This window comes from Kogia breviceps, unplaced genomic scaffold, assembly GCF_026419965.1.
Source record: "Kogia breviceps isolate mKogBre1 unplaced genomic scaffold, mKogBre1 haplotype 1 scaffold_405, whole genome shotgun sequence".
NCBI lineage: Eukaryota > Metazoa > Chordata > Mammalia > Artiodactyla > Physeteridae > Kogia > Kogia breviceps.
Window position 1 is genome coordinate 3,515 of NW_026711844.1, and position 23,507 is coordinate 27,021.

Consider the following 23,507-nt stretch of genomic DNA (forward strand, 5'->3'; position numbering starts at 1 on the left):
GGCTGGGCCTCGCATCTCAAGCCTTGGAGGAGCATCAAGAGTGGGGGAGGCAGGGGTGCTTGTCCACTCTCCTCTGTCCTCCTGACTTGGGGAGGCCCCAGAAACTTCCCGTGGAGGTCAGGGAGGAGAGCAACTATTGCCCTGTCGGCCAGCAGCCCCAGCGACCGTTCAGAGGCCTGTGGGAGGGTGGGGGGCCTTTCCTGCAGGAACACCCGGCTCGGTGAGCATCCTTCCTGGGCCCAGGTTCTGGGGCAGGCAAGGCCGTGGGCTCAAAGCAGGGCTATAGGCTTGTTCCCCGGCGCTCCCAGGTACTGAGAGGAGGAGGTGACGGCTGGCGTGGCCGCACTGTCCGGGGTCGAGTAGGTGCTGTAGAGACCGGTCACCTGCAGGTCTGGGAAGGACTGCTCACTGCCGCCGGAGACGGGGGTCAGGCCCGAGGCCCCCAGCTCACAGCCCAGTGGGGAGTCTCCGAAGGCGCCCAGTGTGTCCAGGCTGAAGCCTTCATCCTTGATCTCCTCCCAGAGGTTCCCTTTCAAAGACAAGAGCGTTCATGTCAAACGGACCCGAGTTCGAAGGCCGTCTTAGGGCTGAGGCAGAGACCACGTGTGGTGTTTAAAGTCACGTGTTGCAGGGCAGCATGGAGGAGCCGGCGTTCCCGGCCCTTCCCTCTCCACTGGGCGTCCTAGGGAACGTCACTACCATCTCGGAGCCTTGGGCTCCTCGGGCGGAAATGAGATGATCAGAGAACCCACCGCCTAGGATTGAGAGGCTGAAACTAGGCGATGAGTGGGAAACACTCGGCCCTCGTTAAGTGGTACCATCGTGGTCAAAGCCAGGGGACAAAAACCATGATTTTCCCGGCACGGTTTAACTGCACGATAATCCAGGTGGAGAAGCAGGGCAGTTCAAACATACCCATTTCGCAGCTCTAACTGACTAACTTGCTAACTAACTAACCTGATACCTTGTCCATTTCCCTCACTAGACACGCAACTCCTTGAGGGCAGAGGATTTCTCGGCCGTTGGCTGGCACACAGTAGGTGCACCAGTGTTGGTGAATGGATGACTTATGAGCCTTCACTGAAGCCTGAACTCCCCTCGCTCATTCATTCATTCATTCATTCCTCGTGTATTGAGGATGGCAGTGAGGGTCAGAGTGTGACCTGGCACGAGGTTGGCACGTGCAGGTTGAAGCAGTTACTGGTTGAAAGTTTGGGGGTCAGAGAGGCCCGGGTTGAAATTCCAGCTCTGCCGCTTACTAGCCGGGCGACCTCAGGCCGGTGACCTCACTTCTCTTGGCCTCAGTTTCCTCATCAGCAGAATGGGAATATGAGATGGCAGTGGCCTCCCAGGACTGTTGCAGGATGATGCCTCTGAAGTGCTTGGCACAAGGCCTGGTATCCCGCAAGTGCTAACTAAATGCTTGCTGTAATTCGCTAGGACTAGGTGGTCGGGAAGTGTTTTATGAAGGGACGCGCTGTGGGGTGAATGCAGACCGCCCTCCTTTCCCTTTCCCTCCCTGACCTTTCGGGCTGCTCCTCCCCCAGCCTGTCCCCACCCACCCCCGCCTCTGTTCCCCTCACCCCCTTCCTCCAGCCTCACCGTGCAGAGCAAAGTCCATGATGCTGGGGTCCAGGGCGTCCACCTCGGTGTTCATGTCAGGGCTGACACTGACGAAGTCCACAGGTGCCCTTCCCACGGTGGGCTGGGGGAGGGGGCTGGGGCTCAGGTCCGGCAGGGCATGCAGGGGTGGGGTCTGGGCCGGGGCAGGAGAGTCTGGGGTGAGATGTGCCTGGGGCTGGACCTGGTGGTGCAGGGGAACCGACTGCAGGGACAGGGTCATCAGTGGCTGGGGTGGGAGCTGGGAGACGGCCAGGCAGCCGTGGGCCACGGCCACCGTGGTGGCATGGGTCAGCACGGGGGCCTCAGGCTCCCCTGGCTTGCCAGGGCGTCGGCAGCTTTCTGGCCTGTCCGAGATCAGCTTGTCCAGCTCCTCTGCAGGCAAGTGGGAGAGGTCACTCATCAGAAGCCACCCTACAGTTTCTGGGCCCCAGCCCAGGCCTGGATTCAAATCCCAGTGATTTTTAGCAAGCCTCTTGGACTCTCTGAACCTCAGTCTCTTCATCTATGAGATGGCATCACACACTCTGCACAGGGTTGTGGAAATGGAATGAAATCACAGATTCCATAGGGACTTTGAGGAATGAGAGGGGTCTCAAATAACATTGGCTCCTCCCATGGGGACCGTGTTTTACAGGACAATCCTGTAACTCTAGGACTTCACTTAAACCTCCTAACAGCCCTACGAGAGGGAGGTAAGGCAGAGATTACAAATCCCACGAGATTGGGACAAAATTTATTCACATACAAGGGGTCCTAGCCACTCCTTGCTGCTAAAGAGACATGAAGCGTTGCTGTGGATTGAAACTTGGATCCTCCTTAATACTCTTGAATAGAAACAAGACGCAAATTACTCTCGAATTATTTTTGGTTGTTGGCTTGTATCTCATTGACTACAACACAGTTTTGAGACTGGATCACTAGGGTCCCAGGATCTATTTGGGTTGCACCCATTTTAGAAATGAGGACACTTTGAATTTAGAAGGACTTCCCTAGCTCTCACACCAAATATGTGTCAGGACGGGCCCTGGATCTCGAACCAGACCCCAGAGCTCTCAGCTGAGGGCCTACTGGATCCTGCTATGGTCTTTCTCTCCATCTTATTGAATTGTTCATCTCTGAGCTAGACTCCCATCCCCCTTGATACTCAAACCTCAAACACGATGATATTCACAGGGCCAGGCCAAATATTCTTAAGGCTGGGTGACATTAGCCTCCCATATCACTCTTTCCATTCATATGTCACTTGTATGTCCCCAGCTTCTATCTCTTAAGTAAAAAAAAAAAAAAGCAGGTACAATATTTTTTTTTCTAATCTAAAAGTAATTCACGAACAGGGTGGATTTGGAAAATAGAGAAACGTGAAGAATATAAAAATTATCAGTGGTCTCTTCATTCACAGTAAAGATTTTGGTATATTTCTTCCAGTCCGTGTGTGTGTGTGTATACATGTATGTCTATAGATATATACGTATGTGTGAGTGTATGTGTATGTATATATATGTATATATGTATACACACACACACACATATATACACAAATGGGTGTGGATATAAACGCATTTTAGAGTGTGACCATGCTGTGTATATTGATTCATAACCTGCCTCTTTTCACTTATTGTATTGGGAGCATTTCTTTATATCCCCCCAAATACTTTTATCTCTAATACTTGCACGGTATAACATTATATCTATTTAAATAATCCCCTGTTGCAGGATGTCTAGATTGCTTTCAATTTTTTACTATCAGAAATCACTTCATGATGGATAACTTTGTTCATAAACCCTTTGATCACATCCTTGATTTCTTCAGCATAAACTGCCAGAGTAGAATAAGTGGACCAAATTGCAGGACCGAGTTTGCATGTTTTCGCTACATTACTTTGCCCTGGAAAAGTTTCACAGCTCACGTTCCCACCAATGGCACATGATGCTGCTGACTTCTCCACATCCTAGCCCACACTGGGTGTTATTGTTTTATTACTTTGGGAATCTGCACTGATGTGGTAAGAAAGGTAAGGAAGCCACGCTTTCCCACGGTTGTTGCGTTCGACATGTCCGCGGGAGAAACCGGGGTTGTTAGCGAGATTCTACAGCTTTTCACGTTTCTGAATAGACCCTTCAATGGACCAGCCACCACGTAGGGATGGATGAAGAGGAGAGGTGTATTCAGGGGAGGGGAGGGGGGGACAGTCACCAGGCGCCCACGTCCCCGCCATGGTGACTGGGCTCGTTGTGGGATGGGCAGGATGCCGGGCAGGGATGTGTGTGCGTGTGCACGTGTGTGTGTGTGTGTGTGGCGGGGCACCCGGGCCTCACCGGGGTTGGCCATGCTCCGGTGGATGGCGGCCAGGTCCTTCCTCTTCCACTTGTGCATCTCCTCCTCCATCTTGTCGATGCGGGCCAGGTTCAGGGCCCACAGGCAGCCCTTCCGCGAGGAGCCGCTCATCTTATTTTCCACCTTCTCAAAGCACTTGTTCAGGGACAGGTTGTGTCGCACTGAGTTCTTCCAGCCGTCGGGAGCCGTCTGTGGGGAGAAATGGGCCCGTGGGAGACCCCTGCAGGGACGCCCCTCTGAACCCTCTCTCTCCTTGGGGATCTCAGGCTCAGGGCTAGAGGGTCAGGGGGACGATGTCAGTGGCCAAAGCTCAACCTCGAGTAGGGAAGACGAGAGAGAGCAGGGGGGCAACCTGGCAAACGGGAGGGTCCATGCCCTGATTAAAGGGGCAGCTGTACTTTAGCTCTGGGCAGTGGTTAAGACATGAGGACAAGGCCCAGGGCTGCCAGATCTCCCGCTCTTTCTCTCCCACTCAGGAAGCAAGCAAGATGATGCTACTATGTGGATAACTGGTCGAGTGCATTAAATGTCGATCATTTTTATAAATGCTCACACTTTATTGTTAGGTAACCAGATATTGCAATGCACCTCATACCCTATTCATTTTATTCTCTCTCTGTCTCTCTCTTACTAATGGTCAACCAGGCGCCAGGAGCTGCCAGTGCCTTTACATGCAGATCCTTACTAACCTTGCCAGCTGGGTATCATTCTTCCCATCTTACAGAGGGGGAAACTGAGGCACAGAGGGTGAAAGTGAGGCTCAGAGAGGCAAAGGTTTTCACCAAGTCTGTGTTTAGCATCATTATGTTTTACTGAGTCTGTGCTGAATAACTAGGTTGGCCCTCTACCCTTTGCCCCCTGGGATGCCTGGTGAACTCCTCTTCATCCGTCAGAGCCCAGCTCAGATGCCCCCTTCTCTTTCGGGATTTCTTGGCCCATGTCTGTGTGAGTGCACATTGCAGGTGTCTATGGACATAACTAGGGGACTAAAAGGGTGGTCCCGTTTGGCCCGGGGCCAATCCTGGGTTCTGGCAGTGCCAGGGAGAGGCCAGAGCTACTCCAACATCCCTACCCTGGCTGGGCCCCTCACCTTGAAGTAGGGGAAGTGCTCCTTCATGAAGCTGTAGATCTCGCTCACGGGCAAGCTGCCTGTCTTGCTGTTCTTCAGGGCCATGGCGATCAGACAGCTGGAGGCAAAATGTAGAGCAGGCCAGGCATGAAGTCATCTCAGGCTGACAGCCCAAGCCTCCTCTGCCAGGAAGCTGGCCCTGCTTAACCCTACTGGTACCAGCCCCTACACATAGTGTTAGCTCTTGATACCTTTTCCTGGCCCTGTGTCTTTCCCACCCCCTGACCTTGACCCTGAGCTCAGCCATTGGTACCAATTTGAGAAACCTTGTCTTTTCCTCCTCTCTATCCATTTCCCATAACTAATGGGCCTTTAGACTTTCACTAGGCTGCTTACCCCCCCTCCCCAAAATTTTGTGAGGTATATAATACTATTATTTGATGAGTTTTTACATCAGAGGGAACTGAAGCTCAGAGAGGCCAAGCCACTTCCCCAAGACCACACAGCTTGTGAGTGACAGAGTGGAGTGCTAGGCTCTATGTCTGGGGTGGGTTCTCAACCCTGGGGGTTGACTGACCACATGATGGTCCTTCCTAAGAACGGGTCCCACCTGCGGGTTCCCCACTCCCTGAAACCTCCCCCTTGGAAGCCTGGGCCACCACACCCAGCTGTCTGAGGTGCCCTCAAGGCAGCCCTCACCCCTCTCCTCCCTGAGGTCCCCACAGTCCCAGCCCCCCTGGACCTCACCTGTATGAATAGATGGGCTTGGGGTAGTGTTTGGGGTGCAGTTCCTGAGATGAATGCACAGCCATGCGGGGCTGGGGGTAGGGAGGCCGTGCCCCAAACGGGGAACCATACAGGCCCACAGGAGCGCACTTCCCACGGGTGGGGACGGGGAAGAGTGGCAGAGAGAGAGACGGTGAGAGAGAGCATCAGTCACTCACGATGACCCCACCCCACCCCATCTCAAAGAGCCAGATGCAGGGTTTACAACCCCAGCAGATCGTCTTGTCTCCACCCACCGCAGGGTTTCTGGGGGAGCCGATTGAATGACCCCATGACATGGTGAAGAATGTTATTCCCATGTTCCAGGTAGGTAAACTGAGGCTCAGAACAGTCCCTCGCCAGTCCAAGTCAGGAGTGTCTGCCTCTGAGTCCAGGGCCCCTCCAAGCCCCCGGTACCTGCTGGACGCCCGGGGGTAGCGGGAACTGTAGTTGGGAGGTGGGAGAGTACAGCGGTGGCGGCTCCTGCAGGCTGGATGCAGGCTGGCCCCCCACAGAGAACTGGTTCATTTGCTGGGGCCGGGAGAGAAGGAGACAGAGGGTCAAGGGGGACTCCAGCCCTGTCGGACACCCCCCTCCCTCCCTGACCCCTGTGGTGGCACTTACGCTGGCTCCATGGTTGGTCAGGTGACCCAGACCCAGCATGCCTTGGGGGGCCATGCCAGCTGGGCCATGGAGCAGGGGACCTGGGGCGGCTCCCACGTGCAGGTCAGCTGCCCTGGCCAAGGCACCTGGATAAAGGAAGCACAGAGATGCCCAGGCTGGGGGAATGGTGGCTGCGGGCCGGGACAGCCTGGTCCCTGGGCACCTCCCGAGAATGGAGCCATCCCCCACCCTTGGGGCCTGGCATATAGTAGGTACTTGACAAATTACTTCTCTGGGAATAGTGGTGGAGAGTGGGTTCCTACCAGCTGCGGGCCCCTATCTGCTCTTCTGCCAAGTATTAGCTCAGGGATAGCAGATGTACCCCCTTCTCCTGTGCTGGGCCTGTGACAGACATCGCATCTATCAGATTCTCACTGCACCAGCCTGATTTCTAGGTAGCCATCTCCATTCAAGCAAAGCTGATGTACAAAATGATCCTGCCTTGGGGCCTTCAGCTCTCCTCTGAGTTCTGGTTGCCACCTGGGCTCATCCTTTGTGCTTTGGTCTGTCTGCCTTGTCCTTCTGTCTGACCAGATCCTTAGCTCCCTGAGAGCCAGGACCTTATTTTATGTGACTCAGTGCTCCAAACACCTGGCATAGTGACAGGCACGCAGGTGTGCAGTGATGGAAGGGGCTTTCTTATTTCAGAGTTTACATCTACGGAACACCTACTGTGTGCAAGGTACTTTCTGCATTGAGTCCTCACAACACCCCATGAGGGCAGTCTTATTATCTTTTCATTGCAGATGAGGAAGGAGGTTCAGAGGGGAAGGCACCCGCCCAAGGTCACACAGCTGTCCCCTTGGGGTTCTAGATCAGGGATTGACAAACTATTGGTCACTAGGCCAAACTGGGCCACAGCATTTTTTTTTCAAATTAATTTATTTATTTCTGGCTGTGTTGGGTCTTTGTTGCTGCGCATGGGCTTTCTCTAGCTGTGGCGAGCGGAGGCTACTCTTCGTTGCGGTGCACGGGTTTCTCATTGTGGTGGCTTCTCTTGTTGCGGAGCATGGGCTCTAGGCACACGGGCTTCAGTAGCTGTGGCATGCAGGCTCAGTAGTTGTGGCGCATGGGCTTAGTTGCTCCATGGCATGTGGGATCTTCCCGGACCAGGGCTCGAACCCGTGTCCCCTGCATTGGCGGGCGGCTTCTTAACCACTGCACCACCAGGGAAGCCCCACAGCATGTTTTTTAAATAAAGTTTTATTGGCACACTACACCCATTCACTTACACATTGTGTATGGCTGCTTTTGCACATCAGTGACAACGTTGGAAAGTTTCAACAGAGACCATCTGGGTTACAGGGTCTAAAATATTTACTGGCCCTTTACAGAAAGTTTGCTGACCCTGCTACTTGGCCAAGAACAGTTTGTCCAATGAAAGACATTCCTGGGGACTTCCCTGGCAGTCCAGCGGTTAGGACTGTGCCTCCGCTGCAGAGGGAGTGGGTTCGATCCCTGGTCAGGGAACTAAGATTCCCACATGCCACGTGCAGCACAGAGAAAGGAAGGAAGGAAAGAAGGAAGGGAAGAAAGAAAGAAAGACTGACTCCTAGGCATTAAGTTTTTTTGTTTGTTTGTTTGCTTTTTAGGCATTAATTTTCCAACTACGGGTACTTTTAATGTACTGTGGGGATTTTTTTTTTCTGGCTTAAAATTACCACGGCATATTTATTTTTAAATACCAAAAGCCTCTCTCTGGTCCATTTTTTGAGTTTCTTTTGATCACTGACAGGCATTCAAGTCAGATTTAACAACTTGGTCTGCTGGAGAGAAAATTACACTTATCTAAAAATCTGATTCCATTAATTTTAGCACAGAAATACAGAAGTCTGTGAGAACAATATATTCCTGCTTGTAGCATCTGTATTTTATGTTAAGAATATAGCTTTATAAAATATAGGAACTTGAGAACCACTCATAAGCGGACAGAAGCAAACCCAATGTTTGTGTACAGTTAACCCTCCGTCTTGGGGAAGGAAGGCTGCCTAGTGCATGCACTGCAGTGATTGTTTTTGTTGACTTTGTCTTTGACACCTTCTGTGTCTCTAAACATTTAATCCACTTGCTTTGACTGCAACTAGCTGCCATTTACTGAGCACCTACTGTGTGCCAGGTCCTGAGCTCAGCACTTTCTTCGAAGAAGTCAAAGTACTTAAAAAATTTTTTTTAATAATCATTTTTTAAAATTGCAGCGTAGGGACTTCCCTGGTGGCACAGTGGATAAGACTCTGCACTCCCAATGCAGGGGGCCCATCTTCAATCCCTGGTCAGGGAACTAGATCCGCATGCATGCCGCAACTAAGAGCTCACGGGCCACAACTAAGGAGCCTGCCTGCCACCACTAAGACCCGGTGCAACCAAAAAAAAAAAAATTGCAGCTTAGTTAATTTACAATGCTGTGTTAGTTTCAGGTGTACAGCAAAGCGATTCATATATATATATGTCCTTTTTCATATTCTTTTCCCTTATAGGTTATACAAAATATTGAGTATAGTTACCTGTGCTGTACAGTAGGTCCTTGTTGTTTATTTTATATATATATCAATAGTAGCGTGTATATGTTAATCCCAAACTCCTAATTTATCTCTCCTCCCCTCCTCCCCCTCAAAGTACTTCTTTACTTTTTAGAGGTAAATGAAATAAACTTTTGTAAAGGGTCAGACAGCAAATATTTTAGGTTTTGCCACACATGTGATCTGTCTTCGTTTTTTAATAACCCTTGAAAAATGTAAAAGCATTCTTAACACAAAGGCCACAGGCCATAGGCTGCATTTGGTTCCGGAGACCGTCGTTTGCTGACTGCTCTAGGTGTCCGAGATGTACAGGGGTAAGGGAAGGGCTGTCTTTATTTGTTGCTGAAAACTTAGAGCCTGGCACAGTGATGAGCACATGAACTAATCTCCCTGGGGAAGGTAGAGTTAGTCCCATTTTACAGAGGCAGAAACAGAGGCCCAGAGAGAAAGAGAGAGAGTGACCTGGCCACGGCCACACAGTGGTGGATGGCAGTGCTGGGCATCGCCCCACCCCCGCCACCCCACCTCGTCCCCGCGCCTACCTGGGTACGCGTGTGGCGCACTGGGACCACCCAGGTCCACACGGCCACTCGTCACCTGCTGCAGCCTCGGCACGTCCACGGCCGTGAGCCACGACAGTGATTGCAGGTCCCCGGGAAGGTCCTCATCGCCGGTGGCGGCCAGGAGCCTGCGGGGAGGGGCAGGAGCTCGGGCAGGGGCGGGGAGCTCAGGCCAGCTCTTGGGGGGCTCGCCTACCTCTGGAATCACCCCCTTTAGCCTCTCACCTCCCCCAAGCCACCCTAATCCTCCAATCTGCCCACTCCCAGAGATCCCCCTGCGGCAGCCAGACCGCACACCCTCAAATCCTCCCTTGCTTTATTCACTTAACACATGTTACTTGGTCCCTACCCCCAAGTAATAAGCACTAATGTCTGTTGAGCACTTACTATGTGCCAAGTGCTGAATCAGGTCCTTCACAGGTATTAACCCGCGGAACACCCCAGTCACCTGATGAGGCAGGTGTTATTATTATTCTCATTTCACAGATGGGGAATCTGAGGCTCAGGGCACTGAGTCACTTGCCCAAGGCCACACGGAACGGGAAGGGGTGGGGCTGGCAGCCTAGCCTGAACTCTTCACCGTGACCCCAGGCAGCCCCTGGAGGTTCCAGTTAGGACCCACACCCACCAACCCTCAACTGATTCACAAGCAAAAGCATAGCTTTCTATGGAAAGAAAAAGTCTGCCCATTGAGGACAGCGGGCAGGTACCCCAATTTGGGGTAACCATGGCTCCCCGGTGCCCTTGAAGTCATGCTCGCCCCACAGCTCCAGGGCCCTGGGCCTCACAAAAGCATCCTGCCCGTGTTATAATGTGGCTGCAAGCCAGCCAGGAGCCCACGCCGCACCCAGCACACCTGCGGCCCCACAGGCGAGGCACTTTCTGGTCTGTTGCCCAGAGGCCCATCAGCCGAATTCTAAACTCCAGGTTTCAAAACTAGGTGGTGTCCTGGGGCCTCAGAGAGAGAGAGAGAGAGAGAGAGAGATGCAGCCTGTGGTTTTCTCATGCACGTGACCATGGACCCAGCCGGGGCATCAGCCTCCACCCCCTCCTGCCATCTGCGTGGCTGCCTCAAGCCTGTGTTCTCTCTCCTTCCCTCACTCTGTCTCTCTTCCCCCCTCCTTCCCATCTCTCCTGCTCTCTCTTTCCTTGTGTTTTAGGGCCACAATTAGCGTTGCCATGGCACCCGCTGCTCGGTTGTAGCCGGGCCTGGGCCCTCGGCCCACCAAGCTGGCATCAGGTGACCACCCAGCTGCCCCAGTGATTGGCTGCCTCGTAGGAAAACAGGGCCTGGAAACGATTTGAAAACTCGTATGGTCCGTGTCCATAGCAGCAGTTGGCCCGGCTGCTGTCCCCTGGCGGCCCATTGTGTGACAAACGACTGTTGCCCCCATGGCACGTGGCTCCCATTGTACTGGGGTCTCCCTGCAATTGTTTTTACAGCCCCCCCCCGCTGCCGCCCATTTGACCCACTCATAACTCATCTGGACAAGTGACAGCCACAGGCCAGGCCTGGGCGATGCCATCTGTCCCGTCGGGCCCGTGGAGACCATGGGGTGAGGCTGAGGGGCAGGGCTTGATATGCCGCCCGCTGTCGCTGTCGGAGGGAGCCTGGCCAGCCCCCACCCAGGCCCCTCCTCACCCCACGGCCAGCCGACCTCCCAGCATCTGGTGGCATGAGCTCCACTCCTGCTCAGTAACCTGCTGTGGCTCCCCAGTGCCCTTGCTGCTCTACCTGGCACTGGGGCCTCAGGGAGGAGTGGAAATGAGGCCCTGGTGGCAGGTTTCTCAAGAGGGGGGCCCATCAGAGCCCCCTGAATGGTGGTGGGGGACTTGTAAACACACCAGGTTCCTGGGCATCACCATGGAGCAGGATCTCTGGCGGCAGGGTGAATCTGTTAGATTATGTGTTGGTTAAGAGCTTGGACTCTAGGTTCTAATCCTGATCCTCACTTACCTGTGTGCCCTTGGGCCACTGACTTAACCTCTCTGAGCCTCAGGTTTTTTTGTTTTTTGTTTTTTAAATAATGTATATTTATTACTACAAAAGTAATATGCCACAATAACTAAAAATTGTGAAAGCTGTGAACTACACATAAACAATTATTAAGAATTTATAAATAACTAAGTTTAATGCACAAGGAGATAAGTGGACTATTAATACAAAGACTGAGAGACTGTTACTTGGGTAACCTTAGAAAGCCCTTATATCCTTTTTTTCTCTCTCATATCACTTTTTTTTTCCCCACACACACGCACTGTATTTTATTTTTACAAGAGATAAATAAACTGACACCAAGCATTGTAAATGGATGACCACAGAGCCTCAGTTTTTGATCTGTAAAGTGGGGCTAAATAATAGTTCCTATCACATAGGGTATGGTGAAGATTAAACGTATTGATGCATGAAAAGACTTGGAACCGTGTCTGACTTTGCCGTCCTTAATATCAATATTAATGTTAATGATAATATTAGCCAAGTCCTCAGGGGATTGGAAATACATCAAAGCTTTGGGCTCTGGGGTCACACAGACCTGCCCCTGCTGCAGCCACCACTAGCGGCTTCCATTTACTGAGCACTTCTTGTATGCCAGATGCTGGGCCCCATGACGTGCCCATTTTACAGATGGAGAAACTGAGGCCCTGAGCTCGCAAATGCTCTGAGCTTATTTCCCCCAGAGTGAGAATCACATAATGTAACTGCTTAGCACACAGCTGCACACGTGGTAGGGGCCGAGTTAATGGTGCTCTTCTGATCATTCTTTTCTTTTTATCCTGCTGTTTGTAAACCCTGTTGGGCCTCCCTTTCCCTCATAGCAGCAGCCCCAGTGTCTGTCCTGCCCCCGGCACCCCACGGCCCCACCTCCATGCTAGGAAAGCGCTCTTCCTCCCCCACCCAAGCTGTGCCCATCCCTGGAGGCTCACTTCAAACTCTGTCTTCTGGCCTCTTAATGCCAAAGTCTCCTCAGACATCACCTGACCCCACCCCTCCTTTTACCCAATGGAAAACTGAGGCCGAGAGAAAGGAGGCAGTTTGCTTCCAATGTCATACTCCAGGAAAGGACCAGGGCAGGGGCTCCTGGCTCCCCATGTGGCCCCTCCCAGCCCAGGACCACCTTCTCCTCCGGGAAGTCTTTGCCACCCAGACCCCAAGCTCAGGGACCCCCTCTGCATCCTGACTGCTCCCTGGACCAGTGAATCCTGCCTTGCCATTCCTCTGTCCACATCCTGCCTCTTGGCTCACTGAGGGCTGGCCCTGAGCCCCCCCATCACCCTTTGGCCCAGCACACAGTGGCACTACTTAAATGCCTGCTTGGCCGGTTGAAACAGGCTGACCCCAGGCCACCAACCCAGAAAACTGCCTGACAGTGACCATCACATTCAGCACTTTTAGCTGTCCTCTGCTCCCTTGGGTCCTTGAGACAGCCTCAGGACAGGGACAGGGACCAGACAGCCCCACTTTACAGATGAGGAAACTGAGGCCAGACTGGTGAAAGCAAAATTGTGACCAGGACTCGAATTTGGGTCTCTCTGCTGCCATCTTGGGCTGTACCTGCAGCACCACAGGCAGAGAACCGGATATCCTCTCGGACAGATGCCCCATCCTGAGTCCTGGGCTCTCAGCTGGGGCTGTGTGAACGACCGTCACCCAGGGGCTGGTTCAAATGCAGAGTCCAAGGTCCATCCCAGACCCTGGAATCCCACCCTGGGGCTGTGGGGCCTGGGAAGCTGTGTTTTAGTGCCTCCCTGAGCTCTGGGGGGAAGGCAGCCCTGAGGGGGTGTGGCAGGGGCTTCGGCACAGCTCAGGCTTTGGTTGGATGGATCTGGGTTCAAGTTCTTATGACACCCCCCCCCCCGCCGTCTGTGAGACCTCAAACAAGTTACTTCCGGTCCCTGAGCCTCCACTTTCTCATCTGGAAAATGGGAGAGGAACAGACCACATCTCCCTGGGTTGTTGCAGGGATCAGGTGAGCCAGTGTGTGTTCAACTTTTGGCACAGGCTTGGCCCCCGTTCTCCCTTCTTGGGGCTTTGCTGCCCATTCTGGGGGTGGGCACCAGGTCCTGTTCCCCTGCTGCCTCAGGCATGCCAGGGTGGTCTGGTCCCCCCTCCAGTTCAAGCCAGAATGCCTGCTTCCATGTGCCTGGCACGTCCAGCTGGCCCTGCTGGTCTCCAGAGATGTCTGTGGATGCTCCGGAGCTCTGTGATGGAGTCTGCGGGCCCTGAAGCCTGGCTCATGTCCTGCTGCCCCCTAGGCTCACCTGGCATCCAGGCACCTCTTCACTGTGTGTCACAGGAACCAGGAGGTGATGCTCTAGGGCCTAAATGGGAGTGTCCCATCCCCACTTCCGGGCCCGGGGCCCCCATTCCTGCTCTCTCCTAGCACTTCATTTTAAGTGGCATAAACCATGGGATCCTTGGCAGTTGTGACAAGAGAAAGACTTCTTGGTTCAGGAGCCACCATGGCTTCTGAGCCATAGCCCTTGGAAAGGCACTTAATCCCTAGCCTCAGTTTTCCCACCTATAAAATGGGCACAAATGATAATACGAGCTGTAATATCTTATACCCTGCCTGGGACTGGCTTGCTGGTGTGGAGGCGAAGTGGCTTGTGAACCATCCTGTCATCTGCAAGGGTTTGGGATTATTCCCTGGAGAGAGAGAGAGAGAGAGAGAGAGAGAGAGAGAGAGAGAGAGAGAGAGTGAGTGAGTGTGTGTGTGTGTGTGTGTGTGTGTGTGTGTGTGTGTGTGTGTGTGAGAGAGAGAGAGAGAGAGAGAGAGAGAGAGAGAGAGAGTGTGTGTGTGTGTGTGTGTGTGTGTGTGTGTGTGAGAGAGAGAGAGAGAGAGAGAGAGAGAGAGAGACACCCTGTGTCAGTCTCCTGAGTGGGTTTCTCGTCTGCTGGAAAATGATGGGATATTTGCAATGCAAAGGAAGAGGCAAACCCAGCCCCATCTCCCTGGGATCTCCCAAGACCTGTCCTACTCGCTCTCTGCATCTCTGGGTGAGGAGGAGAGCCAGGCCCAGGTCACCGTGTTGATGATGCCTCCCCATCCAGGGTCACCTCCAGAGGAAGCGAAACTATGAAACTTCAGAGACACAGCTTCTTCCACCTGCTCCCTCCGCTCTCCCACCGCAGCCCCCCTCCTATCTCACCCCCGTCCCTCTGTTCTGACTCCCTCCCACTCTTTGTTGCTGGTATCTCTGTGTTTGTCTCTATGTATGTCTCTCTGTCTCTCTCTCTCTCTGTCATCGTGTCAGTGGTGCCCTGTGATGGAGTCCTGGCCCCACTTGCCCTGCCTGGTGACATCAGACGTGCTTCCAAACCTTCCTGAGCCTCGGTTTCCTCCCCTGCAGAGTGGGATAACAATGACAGAGGCAAAGCGCTCACAAGAGGCTCTTAGTAATGTCCATCCTCTTCTCCTGTCCGTCTCTCTGTGATGCGGCATCCAGGGCCCCCAGGTCTCTCGCAGACCCATCTCCATCCCACACACTCATTGACCATCATTCCTGTGTCCCCAGTGGCAGCACTATTTAAAGACACTGAGCCAGGCTTTCAGGGGATGAAAGCAGTTAACCCATGCTCCTGCGCTCAGGTAATTCCCACACGCCCAGTGCTGGGGAGCCATGGCCCCCGCCACATCCTTCTGCCAGCTCAGGTGACCCCGTGCTCTGACACGGGTGTAGTGTGTGACGGGCCCTGGGCCACAGGGTACCAAATGCTCCCACCTCCTCCAGCACCTTCCATTGTGCCTGTGTATCTTCTCTTCTTTCACCAAGGATGCCTTCCCTTCTCCTTCTCTGGACCTGTCATCATCCCCCCACTTGAGCCCCCATTTCTCTGAGCTCCAGGGAGCCCCTTAGCGGGCCACAAGCCTCCACCTTCTGAACCTGGCTGATGTCCCCAGGGAGGGCAGGGGCTGCACTCCCAGATCTTGGGGGGCCCCAGGTCTGGCAGGGAGGAGGCTGGGACAGGGGCCGAGTTCGCTGCTGGGTGCTGACGCTAAAGCAGGACAGGAGCCGTACACCCAGAGCCCATCACAGGGCCGGGCATACAGTGGGTGCTTAATAATTACTCAAAGATTGGACAAGTGAGCAAACAGATCCAGCTGTCTAGATGCCCCACCCCCACTGCCCTGGGGCCCAGGCAGGGGTGAAAGGCTCAGTGTAATTTTATTTAATTTTATAGTTAAATAAAATTGAATCTTATTACAGCCTGTGGACACAGGTCGGGGTGAGTGAGCCCCTGGGGTGCACCTTGTGCCTAATGGAAGTGGGTTACACAACTGATCTCGCGTCATCCTCACGAGAGCCTGATCAGGGAGGTATGTTACCATTACTACCTTCCCATTTGCCAGGTAGGGACACTGAGGCCCAGGAGAAACAGGCCTGTCTAGGGTCCCCCAGCCAGAGCCTGGGTTGATTACAGCCCCACCGTCCTCTCTCCCTGCCCTACAAGGAACAGTTGAAGAAATGTGCTCTGTGAGTTCTAGGAAATCCAGGCACTGTGCTCCCCGATAGGAAGCCACAGGTGGCTATTTAAATTTAAACTCACTAAAATTAAATACAATGATACGTTCAGTTTCTTCGTCACACCAGTCATATTTTGAGTGCTTGGTGCCCACACGTGGCCAATGGCTGCCATAGTGGACCGTGCAGATGTGGAACATTCCCATCATCGCAAAGCATCCTACTAGGCGGCAGCCTTCTGGAACATTCTTCAATCTTGATGGAACAATCTGTGGTGTTTCTACCTTGCCTTAAGACAACTTGGACACTTGATTTGGATTTGGACATTTAAGGAGCTGATTTCATGGAAGTTTGAGTTTTATTAGATTTGGGTATAAAAGAGTCCTCCATCCCACCCTCCCACCAGTGAGGAAGTTATGGGGAAGGGCTCTGTAAAAACTGGAGCTGCATATAAGGCAACTCATGAAGTAGTGAGCTCTCCATCCTGGGAGCATGCAAGTAGGAGCCAAGGGATGACCTGTCAGGCCCCTGTTGGATGAAGGATGAACCTTAAGCAACCTCCAAGGTTCCTTTTGATACCAAGACCCTGTAACTCAGGGGAGCGGTCTGCAGGTAAATCCTGCATTTCCAAAGTTCTAACATCTTGGGCTAGCCCCTTTCCCTCTCCAGGCCTCAGTTTCCCCATCTATAAAGCATTACTGGCAGAGTAGAAGTTCCCTCAGGGTCCCACTGGTCCTAGGGCTCTAGGAAGGCAGAGTAGCACCCCAAGGTTAGGAGCAAGTGTGAACCCCAAGACAGGCGGGCCCGGGCCTGACCTCTTCCTGGCTGTATGACCATCACCTGCCCTGGGCCTCAGTTTCCCTACATATAAAATGGGAATAATAATAATAATAGCACCTACCCTAAGGGGGCTGTTGAGAACACATTAAGAGTTCATTTAAGCGTCATATCAGATGAAGCATCTGATTTCAGTTTAACCTGAAAAAGCAGGTTAAACTATTACCTCAAGGGTTCCAAAGGGGACCCCTGGCAATGCATCCTTCTCAAACCAAGTGGAGGATTTGTCACCAGCAGGGGATCCTCATTAGTGAATAGAAAGCTTTGGGGGCAAAAAGAAAATAAAAAGACCTAGGGAGCACTCCAGAGTCCCCTTCTGAATAAAAGGGTTCACTTGCAGTTCCCCGCCCATACGGGAGGCACTTCTTTTCAAAGCTCGGCCACATCCATCTTCTCCTTATTAAAATGCGCGCGTGCACGCGCACCCCCCCCCCCCCGCAGGGGGCGGCATCATCCCCTTTCACAGATAGGAAAGGTGAGGCCAAGCCAGGTGAACTCACCTCAGCAGCCTCTTGGCAGTGGGCCCAGGTACTGGCCTCAGCACCTCCAGCCTGACCCCCCCCCAGGCCTCAGTTTCCCCATCTGGAACACAAGGGGGTTGAGCCCCTTCCATCTCCATGGGGCGGCCACTGGGACACACCACCTGCAGGGCCACCTGGGGTGGATGACTGTAGAGGTGGGCAGCCCACCTCTAGCTGGAAGCTGGATGCTGAAGGGTACAGTCCCATTCGGAGGGCGCTGCAGCAGGGAGTGTCCAAGAGGTGGCAGACCCTGGTGAGGAGCCAGGTGGTACCCTGGGAAAATCGACATCAGAGTAATAACCCTTTCTTGTCAGTACAATAATGGGGCTGCCATTTCTCAAGTGCTTCCTCCGTGCTTAGCACTTTACCTGTGTTTCCTGTAATGAGTTTTGCTCTGAAGGTTCTGGGCTTATCAGAAGGCCCAGGCTCGCCCTCCGTAATGCTACATTCTGAGCCCATCTCAGCTAGAAAGCCTGGGCCCTGGCTCCCGTGTTTCTCTTTTTGCAGCATTTCAGTGTAGTTGGTTACGAGTGTAGGCTCCGGGGTCCCCCAGGCCTGGCTTTGAATCCCACTCAGTCACTTAGTAGTTGTGAGATTTGTCTGCAGTCATCTGCCTCTCTGAGCCTCAGTTTGCTCATCTGTAAAATGGGAGTACTAACGCCTGTACACATCTCATTGGGGGCTGTAAGGACTGAAGGAAATAGTTCAGGTAGGGTGCCCAGCCCATCAATGTGTATTGCGTGCTAGGTTCAGATTAGTGTCAACATCCTCCAGAGTATGGATTCAGCATAAAGTGGGCTCCACGGGGAGGGCAACGTGCAGAGTACCCGACACTCAGGAAGCACCAGCTTCATTCCACAAATTTTTCCTCAACTCCTACCTGCCAGGCCCTGTTCTGGCAGGCGGACAAAGTTCCCTCTGTCCAAGGAGAGAACTTTCTAATTGACCTAGGGATTCAAAGAAGGGGAAGTCTGCCCCATGGCATGCCCACCTTCCTGCCAGCCCTCTTAGGTCTGCCTCTCCCTCGTCTCCTGACGGCCTGTGGGATGGCTATTTATCATGCCCATTTCACAGATGGGATTGCTGAGGCACAGAGAGAGGAAGGGATACCCCTCAGCCACCCAGCATGTCAGCAAAGGAGCTGGGATTTAAACCACCCACCCTGGAGCCTCTTCACCTGATGTTCTGCCAGTATGGATGAAATAAATCAAGATGTAAGCAGGAAGGGCAAACCATTATCACGTCGTCTTTAGAAGGATCAGGCTGCAAAGTGCCTCCATGGTGATGGGGCCACCGGTCAGGGGGCTCTGTGGTAGCCCTGGGCAAAGTGAGATACACCTGGAGTCCATGGCTGCCATTCTGCACTGGCCAGGGGACCAAGCTGATAACATTAATTAACAATATCCTTAATTGATCAGCCGTGTTAATTAATCCCATGGAGGGATGGAAGATGAGCCAAGAGAGTAGGGCACTGGATGGGGTGAGCCCAGGGGGACCTGGATTCCAGTCCTGGCTCCACTCCTAATGGGGGTCCTTGTGCAAGTGACTCAATGTCTTTGAACCTCAGTTTTCTCAAGTGTAAAATAGAGGTGATAAAAGGGGCTGGCCTGCTTCCTGGTTCAGGGTAGGTAAATCACTGCAGGGCGTGGTACAGTATGTGGCTTGAGTGCTAGGCAAGTGTTTGTGGAATGGATGGATTTCATACCCAGAATTCAGAGCAACCTTTCAAAAGGGACATCAGAACTTGTCACTGTCCTTAAAATCCATCAAGGTAGTAAGAGTCGAGCTCCTTGCCATGATCTGGTCCTTGGCCATTTCCTTCCTTCTCCCCTTTGCTCTAGCAAACCTGTCCATCTTTCAGTTCCCCAAACATTCTGTGTTCTCTTTGCACATGCTGTTCCCTCTGCCTGGAATGCTGTTCCATGCACTCATTCACAGCTGGCTCTTTCTCATGTTTCTGGCCACAGCCTAAAATTTCCCTCCTCTGAGAGATCCTTCCTGGTCACCCCCACCCCTGATGCTCCTTCCTGTGTTGTGTCTGCAGAACATTTAGCACTTTGCCATGAGGTATATTCATTTATACATGTTTCCAGTCTTTCCACCCTAGGAGGGCAAGGATGGAGGGGCCCTCTATTTTGTTCAGCACCCACCAAAGGGCCAGGCACCCTGTGGGCATTTATTCCATACGTGCTGGAGTAGGAAAGGGAAGAGGGATTCCCCCCCAGTCCAGCCCAGTTCAGCTCCAACACATGTTGCGTTCCCCAATCTCTATCTATTTCCCACCCAGCTTAGACACCACCTCCCCCAGGAAGCCCTCCCAGACCAGTCCAACATCTCCCAGTGTTTCCATCCCCGTGAATGACTAGTGCCATTAGTATCTACCCGTGGCATAGATTCCTGAGATCTCTCATTAATTTTAACTCTCTTGTCTACTCCTGCCTTCTCAGTGCAGAGCCCACATTTAACCCTTTATTTCCTATCTTGGGAGTTCTCAGAGTTGAGACAGCAATTGTGCAGTGGAAGGAACATCTGTTTGGGGTTCGAGTCCTATCTCAACCCCTTTGTAGCTGTGTGAGCTTGGGCAAGTCACTTCACATCTCTGTGCCTCAGTTTTCCCATCTGTAAAATGGAATAAGAATTCCCACCACAGAGGGAAATTGTGAGGATAAGATCAGATAACCTGTAAGAAAGGGCACCAGACAGGTACTCAAACCACATTTCTTTCTTTTCTCCTCTGGCCTTTCATGGCTACTAGGAGGGGTTTGCCAAGAAAATATTGTCTCTGCGGGAATGGGGTGTCAGATCAGTATCCCTGCAGTACAGAGAGGCACATCCGCTATGAGTATAACCAGGAGGTTTTACCTGCCTTCTGGAGATATGGTTAGTAAGAAATTGTTACATCGTTACCAACTGTTCTTGTTTACAATCCAACCTTTACACGAAAGGGATTAAACATTTCATGGAGCTGTTTATGTAGCGAACAGATCATTTGTAATCTCTTTCCTAACCGTTCACAGGAAAAAAAAAAAATCTAATGCCATTTTCGCAAGCTTAGAAATTCCCAACTGGGCCAAGAGTGAGCGTAATGTGAAAGGATTTGATTAGGAATTTGAAAAAGAGACTCTTTCCTTTTTAGAACTTGGCTCAGGACTTGGTGTGCGTGGGCATGTTGTGTGCATGTTTCTAGGGGTGGAAACACAAGACCCCAAAGGAGGACTGCACCCCAGGAAGGCTACCTCTCTTTCCTTGTCCGAGGGTAGGCTGAGGAGCTATTCTGGCCACCGTGAACACCCTGAAGGGTGCAGGGTTGTAAAGATGTTCAGATGGTCACTGCCCCTGCCATACGGAGCCCCTCACCCAAGGAAATTACAACTGATGGGTGGAGCCACTCTGGAATGGGGGTAAACCATCCCCCACACTCAACGCAGTGGGAGGCTTAAGAGGAAAGGCAGGTGGTGTCCGCCTGCCCTGGTCCACAGGACAGGATTTTGTCATCACTTGAGAGTGAAACTTCCCTGAGTCTCCGTGGATGTGCTATTTCTCGTGTAATCTTTATCCATCCATCTCTCCATCCGATGCATATTTATAAAGTATCTACTGTGTGCCTGGCACTGTGGTTCACCGATGAGAAAACCACTGTCCAGAGAGGGAAAGGGTTTTGCCCAACGTCACCTCCTTTATTAGAGGAGGGACTGAGGGTTTGGGGAATAAACACCCGGCACAAGGCTCTGTAATGATAACCACTGAGCCGCATGGCCCTGGGAGAAGCTGAAGTTCCAAGGAGCTAGCAGCCTGCCTCCGTTTGCAGCTCTGGGCCTCAGTTTTCCAATCTGTAAAAGGAGGTTGTTAGATCTGACCTCTAAAATAAGGAGTTAGCACACAGTAAGTGCTTAATAACTCTCATTATTTCCTAGTACCCCTAAGAGTCGATTCCCTCCTAGTTTTGAGCCAAGGGGAAAGCAGCTAACCCACGTTGAGCACGAGCTGTTGTTAGCCGTTGCTCAGGAGATCCCCAGCCCCAGGCAGCCGGGATGCTCCTGCCCATTTGCTGTCTAGGCCTGGCCACTGACTCTCGACAGCTCCCTGGGGACAGGGCAGCTGCCTCCAGCTGCTACGCCCCCCACCCTCCCTGCACACAGCCATTGAGACTTAACGGCCAAACTCAGCCCCTGGGGATGGAGGGGCAGGCAGCTGCATAGAGGGCTGCAAGGGGGCTGGAACCAGGCTGTACTAGCAGCCTGAGTGGTCCTCAGAGTCATTCCCTGGAGATGTGGGAGGGGGAATGAGAAGCCCATAAACTTCTGGGCTATTATTCAGGGAGAAAAATGGGAGTGGTTGGAAGGGGTGGGGGAGTCTCTGTATAATCATAAAATCTCCCCTCCCTGAGAAAGCACTCTGCCCCAGGCCTGGCTCAACACCATTTCTAGATGGAAGCACAGGATCCTCCCAATGACCCGCAAATTGGGCTCCTTCACTGCTCCATTTCCCAGATGAAGAAACTGAGGCACAGAGAGGGGCAGTGACTTGTCCAGGGTCACACAGCTGCGAGGTGGTGGAGAAATTTGCTCTGTTCCAACCCCACGCTCTCTTTACCAGTGGGGCATGGGGGTGGTGGCCATGGTACCCTCTGGGTGGGACAGCCTAGGGTTCGAGTCCCCACTGTCCCCATAACTACCTGCATCACCTTGTAAGGTCACTTAATCTGGCTGAGCCTTGGTTTCCTCATCTGCCAAATGGGCACAAGAGTGCTACTCTCATAGGGTGGTTGTGGCACAGGGCAGGCAGGTACTAAAGGGTTAAGAAACCACCAGCTATTATTATTGTTGTTGTTGTTATTTTGTTATTCTGCCTTCTGTTTATGCTGTTTAACATAAGAAAACAGCCCTGAATCCATGTGGAAAGGAACAGCTGGACCCCCAGGATTTTTCCAAGATCATATAGATGGCAAGTGATAAGAGTTAAAATTGTTATTTAATCTTTCTAACAACTCTATGCAGTGGGTACTATTTCTGTCCCCATTTCATGGATGAGGAAACTGAGGCTCAGAGGTCCACACAACCAGAGAAGCTGGGATTCTAACTGACTCCAGAGCCAAGCTCCTAACCTAGGCTGTCCCCAGCCCACTTGCCGTAATTTAAACCCTTTCAGCGCAGAAAGGAAGCCCACAGGTCTTTGGTTGTGCGATCTTGGGAAAACCTTTTCACTTTTCTGAGCCTCAGTTTTCTCACCTGTACAATGGGTGCTCATCTGAGCAGCTCCCAAGCTGGGCACACAGTAGGTGCCCACACACTGCTGTGTGCCTGGCCCACATCTGGGGTCCCAGCCCCACCCACAGCAGTCTCTCAGCAAATATTTGTTTGAATATGTGGCCTCATTCGGGTCTCAGAAGGCAGCCTTCAGGCCCACAGCCCTCGGGAAGCAGCCGCCCTCTAACTAGGGGCTTCGGTCTTCCCCAAAGGCACCACTGGTGAGTTGCAGTGGTCCCGGGAGATCAGACAGCCCCTGGGTAAACACGGTTGATCTGACGTGACAGCCTGCTCTTCCCGGGCCAGCCCATGTCCTGTCCCCACTCCACAATCTGGGCTGTGCCCCCTCTACCCATGGACACGGTACTTGCCTTGTGGGTGGGGCACTGGGAACCAGGGCAGCCCTTCAGTGGCTCCAGGGAGAGAGCCTGCGATACTTCCTATTTCTCCTCCTCCCTCCCTTTGCTGGAGACCTTGGACAAGCCCTTTCTCTTTTCTTGGGGGGCATTTCCTGGAGCCCTGTTAAGACCACTGGAGGAGAAGCAATAACTGCTATTGTCTTCTTAACATCTACCCAGTTGCCCAGTCTCTCACCCAGGAGGGGACAAAAAACTGCAGGCTTTCAGTGGTCTCATTGCCCCACGCCACAAGTCACACACCCTCAGAGAGACCACCTTCGAAAGCAAAATCTTCTAGCTCTCCTGCAAAATCACAGAATTTAATGTAACCATAGTTCTTGGTCAATTTCAGAAACCATAACCAGCACATAAACACTTTAAACAATTCAAAAAGATATCATTTGTTATTGTTGAAGCCCTCACCTGTATTCCTGTGGAGAAGGGTGGTGATTTTGCCCTGAGTTTCGAATAATTCCTGACATCATGGATGAGATGTCACTTTCTATCAT

At 52.4% G+C, this 23,507-nt stretch overlaps 1 protein-coding gene across 1 annotated transcript; it reads right to left on the minus strand.

Moving 5' to 3' along the window:
• Nucleotides 1–269: 269 nt before the first annotated feature.
• Nucleotides 270–23,507, minus strand: LOC131749745 (forkhead box protein N4-like). The gene is made up of 9 exons (XM_059051626.1): nucleotides 23,422–23,507; nucleotides 9,514–9,659; nucleotides 6,417–6,541; nucleotides 6,210–6,323; nucleotides 5,775–5,902; nucleotides 5,049–5,145; nucleotides 3,940–4,147; nucleotides 1,603–1,995; nucleotides 270–529 (listed from the first exon to the last, which is right to left on the minus strand). The coding sequence occupies exons 1-9, from the start codon at nucleotides 23,505–23,507 to the stop codon at nucleotides 270–272; spliced, it is 1,557 nt and encodes a 518-aa protein (XP_058907609.1).

Excerpts from the sequence above, each read along its gene's own strand:
- LOC131749745 (XM_059051626.1), bottom strand. The coding sequence starts at position 23,507 with ATGATAGAAAGTGACATCTCATCCATGATGTCAGGAATTATTCGAAAC. Across the intron at positions 6,324-6,416 it reads TGACCAACCATGGAGCCAGC|CAAATGAACCAGTTCTCTGT; the intron begins GTAAGTGCCACC and ends TCCCGGCCCCAG. Across the intron at positions 4,148-5,048 it reads AGCACTTCCCCTACTTCAAG|ACGGCTCCCGACGGCTGGAA; the intron begins GTGAGGGGCCCA and ends TTCTCCCCACAG.